This window comes from Struthio camelus, chromosome 2, assembly GCF_040807025.1.
Source record: "Struthio camelus isolate bStrCam1 chromosome 2, bStrCam1.hap1, whole genome shotgun sequence".
In the NCBI taxonomy this organism is placed as follows: Eukaryota; Metazoa; Chordata; class Aves; order Struthioniformes; family Struthionidae; genus Struthio; species Struthio camelus.
The window spans coordinates 119,045,493-119,057,552 of record NC_090943.1 but is presented as its reverse complement, the minus strand read 5'-3'; the positions used below and the strand labels follow the sequence as shown (position 1 = coordinate 119,057,552).

Sequence of the window (12,060 nt, the reverse complement as noted above, 5' to 3'; positions counted from 1 at the left end):
TCTGCCCTTTTTTTTTGTAGTCTCAGCATTTTATACTTCTTTATAATTGCATATGCTAATGGTCATCTTACAAACATTTTGTGCTCAGTTTTTTTTAACAACCATATCTGAGATACCTCTATTACACTTGGAAAGAAAAGTCACGTACATCTTCTTGAGAAAACACCATAAGCTCTTATTTATTTGTTCCAAATTACTGGTTATATCTGTCTATAAATGGAAAAGCTATTGAATCTCTTGATGATGTCAGCAAGTGCATGCATGTTTTCCCTCATATTATCTTCAATTTAATAGTAACAAAGGAGGTAGCTTTGAAGTTCTAGTGCACCTATGAGCCAAGAGGAACCGAAAGGATGTACGGTTTAGGAGCATTGACTATTCCTTTCAAGAAGAGAAGAATCCTTTGCAAGTCAAAAGAAAAATCTCAAGTGATAGCAAAGAAGCCAGAGATGGTCCAAAACTTTCTCTTTTCCTACTTTTTTCCCTCATGAGAGGATTATCTGTGGTGTCAAGCCAAGGTCGCTGAGTCATGAAACAAAAAACTTTTCAGGTTTTTATCCCCTTGAGGAAAATAGTGGTCAAACAGTAACAGCAGGAAAACAGATGAAGAGGAGAAATTCTGTCCCTGAGGAAACATCTTTTGTTGTAATTGAAACAGAATGTGAAATCTCTACTTTCTTCTGTAAGAAAATTTAGGCATGAATAAGTGAATCTAAAAAGAGCACTGTAATGTGGCATAGATTTTATAGCTCAAGGATGCCAAAATTCATGTGAACAGAAGGGTATTTTAGCTTGTTGGAGGGAGAGGTTTTCCTGGGACAAGGGAAGAGACAGAAGTTTGAAAGATCAGAGTCCAGCAACAACTTCAAAAGGATGTAACCTTTTCCAAGGCCTCGAGAGCCTCTTTAGCACCTACAGATACTATCTGAAAATCCAAGTATCTTAATAAAGCGTGGAGAAGTATTGATTTTCTTCCTCCCTCCCTCCTTCAAGCTAAACTGTCACTTGTGTCATTCTAAGGCATGTCAGGATGAACAATATGAAAGGAATCTAGCCTTAGGGAACTGCTTCCTTCAGTTTGTACTTTCAGCTTCATTTGTTTGTTATAAGGGTTAAAGGAGCAAAATATCTTTCCTTTTCTTCCAGCGTAAGGCAAATGGTTTAGAGGACACTGTTGTGTATCATGCAGCAAGGATAAACTGGAGCACTGTCCTTATCTTTTTTCCTTAATCTAGCCTTCTCCAAAATTTCAAGAGATCAGAAGTTATCAAGGCATCCTAAAAGAAACTGAACATCTTCTAGAATCAGGGGAAATATTCTGTCCTGCTTAGCCGCTAGCTCAATGTAAGACTAGATGTTTAAAAAAATCTAGTGAGGTATTATTAGACCTATATTAACTTGTATTATTAACCTATATTATTATATTATTAGACCTATATTGTTGCTACAAGAGAGAAAAGTCCGTTCTATGGTAACTGTAGGAGATTTGGTTACTGATTTTGCAAGTGAAGCATATGAATTTACTAGCCCTTCTTCCAAGCTCTTTTCTTGTTTAATTTGCAGTAACACAATTTGCCATATGAAATAATTATGTGAAAGCTGGAGTCCTGTCTAAATAACATGGATAGAAAGCAGGTAGTTTCTGTCATTTTAAACCTACTACCACATTAAGGAAAGCAAAAAAGACTGTAGTAACAATATATTGAAGGGGCAGAACCAAAAAATATGAGACTTGGAAAGCCTGCTGTAGGCTTTAGAACCAAGAGATTATCAAGGTATAAAAGCAGCTTCACAGTTTGCAATAGGAAACCAGACAAAACATTTTATCAATGCTCCCTGGCAAGGAGGGCAAAGTAGTTCCCAAACTGGTACCTTCCTCTACCCTAGCATTGATCAGTGTTACATCTGAATCTTCAGTAGAGAGATTTTGGAAGTATTTAATGAAATACATATTAACAAGTTTCCTATATCTAATGATATTCACTTAAGAACTATACATTAATTAGGTAGGAAATTGCTGAACTATTAACTCTGATATACTAATCCCATTTAATCTGGCCTTTATCTGAAAGGAAAAACTTCAAGTGGCAAATCTGATGCAGTTTTTAAAAAGAGTCTAAGGAAAGGTCAGGGAAACTTTCAATCTTTCATCCTGGCCAGTTGTTGAAAAGTATAAAGAATATAATTAAGCAGATGCGTGCATAAATATGAAAATGGGAGCAGGATAGAAACTTCACATATTTGTACAGGAAAGTGCTTCCTTGCCAGTCGATTTGAAGGAGTTGACAAGTATGTGAATGTGAGAGATCCTGCTGATGCACTGCCTGATTTCTGAGGTCTTTTACCAAAGGCTCTTAAAGTAAGCTGTTATGAACTACTGCCCTTTCGTGGACCATTATCAGCATCGAAGAGAGAAAACAGAGAGTTGTAAAAAGTCAGAAGGTGTCACAATGAAGAAAGTGTTACTGGCAAAGTCTCTCAGGGATCTGTGGCAGTTAAGATGGAAAGAATACTGAATATTTAAGAATCTAGATACATGCAATCAGTATTGGTGAAAACAGATCCAGTATCCTCAAAAAGGATATATTAGGCTTAGTTAACTTATGGAAAGTGGTGGCAAATATGAGGAGATACAGAACAATTTTTGTATCTAGAGAGGCTAGACGATGAAGGTTTTTTCAGATTGGAAGAGATAGTGAAGGGTATGAAAGAAGTACGAATATAAATTTGAGAGAGGCTTCGAAAAAGCTGGTATGGAACAAGTATTCATTTTTTGATGATGCTAGAGTTAGGCATCAAAATAAAATGTTCAGATCCTAGGTTTAAAGCAAGCAAAAGACCAGTATTTTTCAAGACATGCAGTTCTGTTCTGAACATGTTGTCACAGGACAATATGAAAGATGAGTAAAATCAGTTTAAAAACATTAGATGCACTCGTGGAAGATAGTTCTGTCATGCACTGTGATCTCCAGGAAGTCTATGAGATTGGTGGAAGCTGGGAGAGTATAATGTTGAAGCATTACCTCATGCCTTCCAATTCTTACATCTTAGCGAGGGTAGACGCTTAAGAGAATGCTTTGCAGATTGTTAAAAAATCTGCTTCTTACAAATCCTGTTGTCGTATCCCAAGTCAGTATGAAATACCTGCAATATCTGCTCAAAATTTAGATGGAAAAGATACATTGGTAATAATAGTAGTTGACAAGTGGAATACTTCTCACTAATAGAAGGTGTATGGTAGGAGGGGTTGTTTCAATTTCTCTTTTTAAAGACCAAGATCCATTTCATTTGATTTTTGAATGTTCCTTTTCAGCTCTCCTGAAAATTTCACAATGTGTTAGTGTAATTTAAACATCTGCAGCTTGAAATTCATGCACAATTGTTATCATTGGTTGTCCAGGAACAATATTCGTTTATTGTCTGTAAGTACAGAGTAAAGAAAAAACACATTTCAGCATCTTTCACTTTTTATATTTCACCTTTTAATATTGCAATTTTAGCTCCAGAATAAATAAAAATCAAATTTGGATTTGTTTCTAGCCCGAAAATAAAGGGTGTTTATTTTTAAAGCGAATATCAGGTGTCACTTATAACCTTTTTTTTTTTCTTTTGCTGATTGTTTATACTGGAACAACAAAAATTGCTTGTGAAGAAAATTTTAAATGCTATACAAATATCAGTTAAATTGGCCTCAACAGTCCCATATGATGTAATGTAATAATTTTCTTCCTCTTAAAAACAGAGGCACCAAATGGGAGTTCAGTGAAACACAGGCTGCTTGCAATGAATTCTCTGGCAGGCATAAAAACAAACTTCAGATTTCCAGTGCTTTAGGCCTAAGCCTTGAGATTGTGTTTCATTTTTGGAATTCAGAAATCAGAGCAAGCTCTTTATGTATTACTATAAAACGCTGATGTGTTCTTACCCTTCCTAACATTTTAACCTTAATCTTGATGTAGTAATTTCCTTTCTATAGACAACATAACCGTAGATATTTCTATGGATTCAAGCAGAAGAAAAGCCAGCTTTTGTATGTGCATGCGTTTGGGGGATTTTTGTTTGTTTTTACTTTTCACCATGGAGATTTCCTTGCTTTGAAGTGCTCTGTGACCAGCCCTCTTGGGTTTCAAGCTTCATTTTGCAGCACAGAATAAGATAGCCAGAGGATGGATTAGCTGTCCCTTACCTGCTTCTTCCGCAAGTTCCTGTGATTTCTTCTGCTTGTGCTCATAACTTTTTTCTTGCTTCTTTCATCTTTTATTTGTGTGTGTGTGTGTGTGTGCATGTGTCTGTACATATATATTAAAAAATTATGCAACTTTCCTGATCAGATATATGTATACAGATTTGTAAGTTGTTTCCTGTTCTTTTTTGCTCTGTGAGGAGATCTGATCTGTTGAAAAGAAATACATAAAACATTCTGATCTCTTGTTACCATTATTTTTCTGCATCTAAAGCTTTGACTGTAAGAGGAGGCTAGTGTACTAATTCTGCTGTTTTAGAAAATATTCCTAAATGCAATTTCCCAAAGAAACAACAGGGCTTCCAAGAAACTCAGGGCTTCCATTGGCCACAGTTACAGAAACAGAAGACTAACTTGGCTGCTATCAGGAGACAATAAAAAAAAGGAGAAGCATACGAATGAAGATAACTGTCATACTTGTTATGTGATGTCTTCTCTAGGTTACAATGGAAGTAGAACAAGACTTGAAAGAGGCTTCCATTTCATGGAGAACATGGAAGAACGTATTTTTCAAACTTCAGTGAATAGGAGCTTTTACTTAAAGATTTAAGAGTAGCAGAGAAATATCCAGTAACACTACATTTGAAAAAGACATTGTTTATGTAATATAAATCAACCACATTTTGAGAGAGGAAGAGAATTTAGTCAACTTCTTCAGGAGCTAAAATATCAAATACAAAATATCAAATATATTTGATATTACATTTTACTAAGTTTGTTATTAAATCCCGTATTAACAGCTTCATATTTAATTAGCATCTAATTATTGCATTTACTGATGGACTCAGAACATAGTGCACTAATGGTAGGCCCTGTCATCTTGAGGGAAGTCATACCTGAATTTTTCATACACATTAAAGCTCAATCCTTGCCTAAAGTGTAGAATTCTGTTTTAATTTAACAATGCAGCTTCAACTATGTGCTTGAAATCTACGTTATCATAGTGTCAAAGTATTTGATGCACAGTTTTCGAGTAGTTTTTTCCTAGTTTGGATTCCATTTTCTTTAGGTCACTAAGCTTTCTATAGAATGGCTGGAAAAAGATGATGTTTTCTGACTGGGATTTTAATCATTCAGTATTTTGACTGCAAAGTCAGACAACAGCAAATGAAGGGTTGGAACATGTATACCAGTATCTGGCTTCTAATAGATTTAAGTATGTGATACTAATCTGTAAAAAGTAGCCAATGTCAGGCTCATAGCTTATGTCCTTATTACGATGTGGCTGACGGAAGGAGAGGATGATAGTGGTGTTGGTACTATCTCTTTCTAACTACTGGGCCTCTTTATCCAGTAGTCCAGGGACTAAAGCAATTTTGTAGGAAGAAGGAGATCTGGATTTCCCATCCTTAGAGCAAGGAGGCAACTAACTGCTTAACTGGCTAATGATTGCTCTTTCCTGAGAGCAAGAAGAAGCCTGGCTTGCTATTCTAATAAGGGTGCTAACCTGGGAAAGGAGACTTGAATTCTGAGATTTTTTTAAAGTAGTCATTGCATAAAGCAGTGTTTTTTTCTAAGTGAGAATTGTTACCTGATCTAATTACAAGACTGGGCTTTCCATGTCTGATTTTGAATTTTTTGTTGTTTAGATTGTGTTTGAAATATGAGTGTTGCGTGGTTTTTTTTTTCCCTCCCTAGTAGGAGGGTGAAACAAAATTTTGTCAGGATGTCATGAATTTCTTTCTTTTATTCTGCAGATTTTATGGTTAGTGTTCTTTCTGAAGACAAAAACATTATTAAAAATATTAATCCAGCACGGATTTCTATGAAAATGTGGGAAGGACAGAGCAGCGGAACTAGAATGCCAATTGATGTAAGTCATCCAAATTTGTTTTAAAAAATGTATATCAAAATGCAGGTATAGGGCAAACGTTTTCACAGTAGAAATTTCCCTTCGTTTCACTTCGGTCAGTGCTCTAGAGTATTACACATCAATTACGTTTGTTTAACAAAACCTGCTCTACTACTTTTAAGAGTAAGTTATCAGACTCCTCTAATGTTGATACTACAGTAATGATGAAAACATTACTACTATGCAGAAGCTAATTAATAGTAGGGAGACCATTAAAAGTAGCCACCCTGAATTTTGCAAAGAAAACAATCCAAGGATTAAGAATAAAACTAGCATTTAAATTATAGATGACCTCCTTGAATTCCTTTATGCTATCAGTAAAGCAAATCAGTAAGGCTTTATAGCATATTACGAATAAGGTACTTTTAACTTTCAAGCATGTTTCATTACATTTTTGCATCATTCTTTTCAGGTTACAACACTTAGCTGTAGTAAAGTGAAGGATGACAAGGAAGATGGCTTCTTTTACTTCAGGTATAGCAGCATATATTTTTATAATTACTAATAAAACTTAGTATACAAAGTAGTCTGAATTTGGGAGAAATGCTTTAGTATTTGATAATGACAACCTGTTCAAGAATTAGTGTGATACAGTGCTATGAAATATTTAGGAATTGGCGTGATACAATGCATATGCATATGAGGACTATATCTTTCCAAGATACATTTGACATTTGTTTAATCTGAAAGTAAAGAAGAAGGGAGTTTAAGGTAATATATTAAAATGATTACAAATATGTAAAGCTTTGAGATTGTATTCTGTACTAATTTAAGTGTTCCAGGGAATCTTTTATCTTACTTTTTCCAAACGAAATAAGAGGAAACAGCTTGCTATTATTACTCATACAGTAGGTATAATGCCATGTGTTGAAAGCAAGAATCTAACCAATTCAAGAGTGATATCCTCCCAGAGAAATGTTTGAATCTTAGTTAGACACTGTTTGCATCTCCTCAAAAGTTTCATAAGTGAATACTGCAGCAGATTAGATCTCTTGTCTTCCAGAGACTGTGTGGCCTTCCTTACTAGGTGAAGTTATGTTTCTGTGAGCAGAAGTGCAGACATCTATCTTTCCTTTGTATTTTGATATTACGAGTTCTTTGCCAGTAGTTTGCACTGTAGAATGCTGTAAGGTCAAATGAAAACTTTTTTTTTTCCCTCTCTCTGTTCATGATACTCAACCTTTGCCAGTCATCCCAGTTACCCAACTTCTCATGCTCACTAAGAGGAGGAATCTGCTACTCAGATTTTATTTAAATTCCAAATGATTAAATTTGAAGTGAATCTTTTGTTGTTGTTGTAGATGTAAACAACCCTGTGTTCTGTTGCAGTACCTTTATGAGAATTTATTAGATGGAACGTGAAAACGAAGTAGGCTGGCAGATTTCTGAATACTAGGGCTGTGATAAACTTCCTGTCAACTAGTAGAGATTATAAGCCTTTGAAGGAGTCTTTCCTCATCTGTGTCTCCAAACGCCTTGTTCTTAAAGGGTTCTTGAGAATTTTTGGTGGCATTCTTGCTGAAGGTTATTATGGAGGAGTATTAAAGTACTTCATGCCTCAGCAGGACCCTAAGTAGTAGTTAGCAGGACTACTCAGAATTTGAATTGCTTGCATACCTTGCATACTTGAATATTAATTTTTTTATATACTTTTAGGGATAAAGTGATTCCCGAGAGAGCGGGGACTTACAGTATCCAGTTTACTTTTGCAATGGATAAGACAAATACGCTCAGCAGTGACCAGGTTTGAATCTATAATTAATTACGTGTAGCCAAGAACATGTAGTACAGAGTCATCTAGGAGAAATGTTGTGCTACTTACAGATATAGAATATCGATACTTTCGCTTGCAAGGTTTGCGAAAAATTATGTTTTTATTTTAATAGTGACTGATTTCGAAGAGTTGATTTTCAAGATATGTTTTTGTTAGCTTTTTTTTTTTTTAACTAAAAATCATAAAACTGAGTAATTTGTGAACTAACAGAACTCTCTCACGGTCACGCTAATTTATTTCAAGACGGTCAGTAGATTTCACATGCGTTTGTTTTCAGTATTTTTTGAGCAACCTATATGTGCAGATGAATTGCGGTGAATTATATCAGTCTTTTTAATTTTCTTTTATTCTTCCTTCCTCTTCTTCTAGATTATAGTTGAAGTTGTACCTAATGATCCAGTACGCTTGTTACCTGATTCTTTACCAGCTACTCCAGCAGTTTCCAATGTTCGAACTGTTACTAGTCGTACACTGGTCAAGGATTTACACCTCCATGTAATGGTAAGTGTACTTCAATACAAAATCATAATTACTATGTAAGCATGCTAAAAATGTGATGAATTTTGCTGTAAGGTATTGCTGCATGTTAAAATGCAATTGTGTTAAAATGTAATTGAATATAGTGAAAATCTTTAAATTTTCATTTTATTTTGAATGATTAAAAGAAACCTAAAACCCTATTCAAATATATATATTTTTTAATGCTTAAAAATAATTCTTCAAAATACTGGATTTTCACCTCATCGATTAACAACATAGGAGACTCGCACTGAAGATTTGCAATTGCAGGTTACTGTGGTTCTGAGTGAAAATTTAGGAATAACTGACTTCTGTTGAGGGCAGCTTCCATCTCTCCTTACCCAAAAGAAAAATACCAGTTTTCCGAGGATAACCCCTTTGCCTCAGAGAACCGAAGACAGCCCCAGACCATCACAGGACCCACAGAATGAGAACCCTGGTGTGTGTATACAAAGAGAGACAAAGACAGTCAGAGTGTCAGAATAGTTCACAACTTTTGACTTTCAGGAGTCTTATTTCTTTTTGCCCAGGTAGATTTAAATGGGGAGATTGATTGTCAGTCAAGCATAAGATACATGAATCACTTATACAAATATATACACTGACTGTTCCATCAAAAAATTTTCTCCAGATGGGCATCCTTTCAGTTCATAGGTTTGAAGAGAGTGTGTTATCTGAATAAATAGATTTCATTAAAGCTTTTTTAATAGACTCAATGTCAATGGAAGTTTTCACAAGAGTGATTTCAGTCATGCTGGACCTCCTCAGCAATCTCCAAATCCAGATGTGTCTACAAAAGCAAGCCTCTGATTTCTCTGTTTTGTGCCCTCCTGCACCTGTATCATACAGCATGCTAAACGTTCTTTTTTATGCTGTCTGGTAATTTTGGTAGACAAAGTTGCAGAATTAAGTTTGTGTGATATTCTGCTATATTGTAGATACATTGTTGCCCTCTCACATCAAGTCCTCTTTTGACGGGCCTTGTTGCACAGACTGGCAGATTAATTTCACAACAAAGATGTAAATCAATGACTTTCAGTATAAGACATATATCTTGTTTTATGTATATTGTATTTTGGTTTATGCCATAGAAATGGCTAAAAATGAAACATGCGGTGCATCTCAATTGAAACTGACTTCTTGTTGGAAAGAAAAAAACGTTTCAAAAGTAGATTCTAGTGGGAAAACAATGTGAAGAGAAACTTGTGCTGTTATATGTGATTTTATTTCCAGGATACAGCTTCTCATAGAAGCTCACATAATAAAAATTTAGGTTCCTCAAACTTCAAATATTCACTAACAAATAGAGAAGAAAGAATTTGAGAACCCGTGGGAGAATTATAGAATAGAAACATCTTGTGATCCTTAGTGTGATAGTATATATAAGCAAATTTTTACAGTTCCTGTTCATGATCCAAACTAGCCTCTTTATCTTTTTACTTACAGGATGAATACAACAACCGTACTGGAATTGATTTAGTTGGCAGGATAATAGCAAAAATAAAGAGTCCCAGTGATGATGATGATACAGAGATCCCACAGTTTCATGGAAAAGTCAGTACAATCGAGTTTCCTTTTGACCGAGGATCAGCTGAAATTGTAAGTGCTTTAAGAAAAATACAGTTAGTTCCATGAGCAATGGATCTAAAGAAGCATATTTTCCTCCAGTTTCAAAGTTGATCTTGCACCTAGTCATGTTTTGTGGAGGTTTAACATATATTGTAGCCTTCTCTTACTGATATGTAGATAGATTATTTCTTCTCTATTTGGTTACTGACTTTCAGAAACATAAAGGAATGTAATTCTTTAAACTGATTGTCCTTGCCAGTAGAGGGAAGTTGACTAGTAGATTGAAAAACTTCATTCATAGAGACTAGGACATAGAGGGGGATCCAGGATAAGTCTTTTCCTCATTAGAACTTCACATGTTAAAGAACACTTCACTAATTTATAATTAAATCTTTAGTATTAGTGGTATTTTACTGTTTTACTTAGAATACTTAGAATCATTTAGTCTTACCTCTTCGTATGTATGTAATTAAATTTCACCTAGTTTTCTTGGCATTTAGTCAAGCCTAATTAGGCTAATATATACTTTGTGCAAAGGCATCCTATTCTGATTTGAAGAATCCAAGATAAAGTTCTACATTTCACTTGATTCTTTGATTCGGTGATTAAGTGACCTGTTCGAATCTCTGGCTGTAGCATCTGCATTGTTGCATGTTTTTGCTGGATTAAAGAGCTCATACATGCCTGATCATTTCTTCCTGTGAAAGTATTGTTTATTGTAATCAAGTCATCTCAGTCACTTTTTCTTCAGCAAACTAATACAGATTGAATTACTGAAAACTGTAAATTCACTTCGAGAGTAATATCGTCATCAATTACGGTATCACCTCAGCTACCAGAAGAAAATGTTAGTACCTTCTAGGAAAAGATTTTAAATAACCATATTATTTTGGCACAGCAAAGGCATAGCAGACAGCTTTTGTCATGTGGGCTATAATACTAGACAGTAGTTAAAATTATATTACATTCAATAATTGTCTTTTAAATTGTTTCTCGATTATCTGCATTTACCTTCTGGATGCTATTGCCATCAACAAAAATAGCAGATATGAACTATAATGTACAAGGCACACAAGTTAAAGCATGCACATGCCCAGAACCAGAAACTGTTCAAAACACACAGAGAAACCGGTTCAATATACAACCACACATTTGTTCTGAGGAGAGTGCTCACAATATCTCTCAGCAGCCTACAGAGAACTTTTTAAGTTGCTGAAGTACAATGTAAGAATTTCAGAGCAAAAATAAACCCTTATTTCATTCGGTACCTCTGTTGTCTCTTGCCTTACTAGCCTGAAATGTATGGAAATCATTAAACAGTTAGGTGTACTGAAAGAAGATCCTACCTTTTCAGGAATTTTCTCAGCCAACTTTCCTAAATTGTGCATTGGAAGCAACCTCCCAGCAGACCAGCACCAGTATGTGCCAGATTGAAGCAGACTCTTACTCAGCAGCAGATATAAAACCTTCCAATACATCCTGTAAATCACCACAATAAAAAAAAAAAAAAAGTAGAATCACTAAAATTCATAGATCCTACATATGAGCTTGTCATAATATATTTTATTCAGCACATCAACTGCTTTTGTGGAACTATATAAATGAAACTTAATGACACAGCATAAATAATTCTCTGTCAATAATGGTCAAAGACAGAAACAGGCAATTAACAGTGGGCAAACACTTTTCACATAACACTCTCTTGATCTCTGATCTGCACTGATCCTTAAGGAAAAGTGGCAAAATATGTACAAAAAATAAGCTGGAAAAATAACAACCGTAAACTGAATAGAGATATCAGATAAAATACTAACTGATTCTGTGGTGCACTCTTAAGTTTCTCATGTTTCCCAGCCATGTTTCAGGAATAATAATTTGTTTGCTTGTGCCTCCCACTCCCTGCCCTGATGATCTTTTATTTCTCTGACTAAAGCCTGCAATGCCTTAACAGGTACCAGTTACTTTTGCTGAGATCTGATTACCATATGCCATTAAACTCAAAGCAGTTTCTTTTTTCATGTATGTATCTTTGAAGCTTGCTACTTAGGTTTCAGAGCTAGAGAAGATTTTTATGAAAACACATCTTTTTCTAGGGCAGGTGGG

General features: G+C 35.1%; 1 protein-coding gene across 1 annotated transcript in view; it reads left to right on the top strand.

Annotated features, from left to right (window-relative positions):
* The window catches only part of SMCHD1 (structural maintenance of chromosomes flexible hinge domain containing 1), an 85,991-nt gene that overhangs the window by 59,279 nt on the left and 14,652 nt on the right, over window positions 1-12,060 (top strand). The window contains exons 33-37 of the mRNA XM_068932291.1: window positions 5,941-6,056; window positions 6,508-6,569; window positions 7,752-7,839; window positions 8,239-8,370; window positions 9,835-9,987. Of these exons, the coding sequence (XP_068788392.1) occupies window positions 5,941-6,056; window positions 6,508-6,569; window positions 7,752-7,839; window positions 8,239-8,370; window positions 9,835-9,987 (551 nt within the window). The remainder of the gene's footprint in view (window positions 1-5,940; window positions 6,057-6,507; window positions 6,570-7,751; window positions 7,840-8,238; window positions 8,371-9,834; window positions 9,988-12,060) is intronic.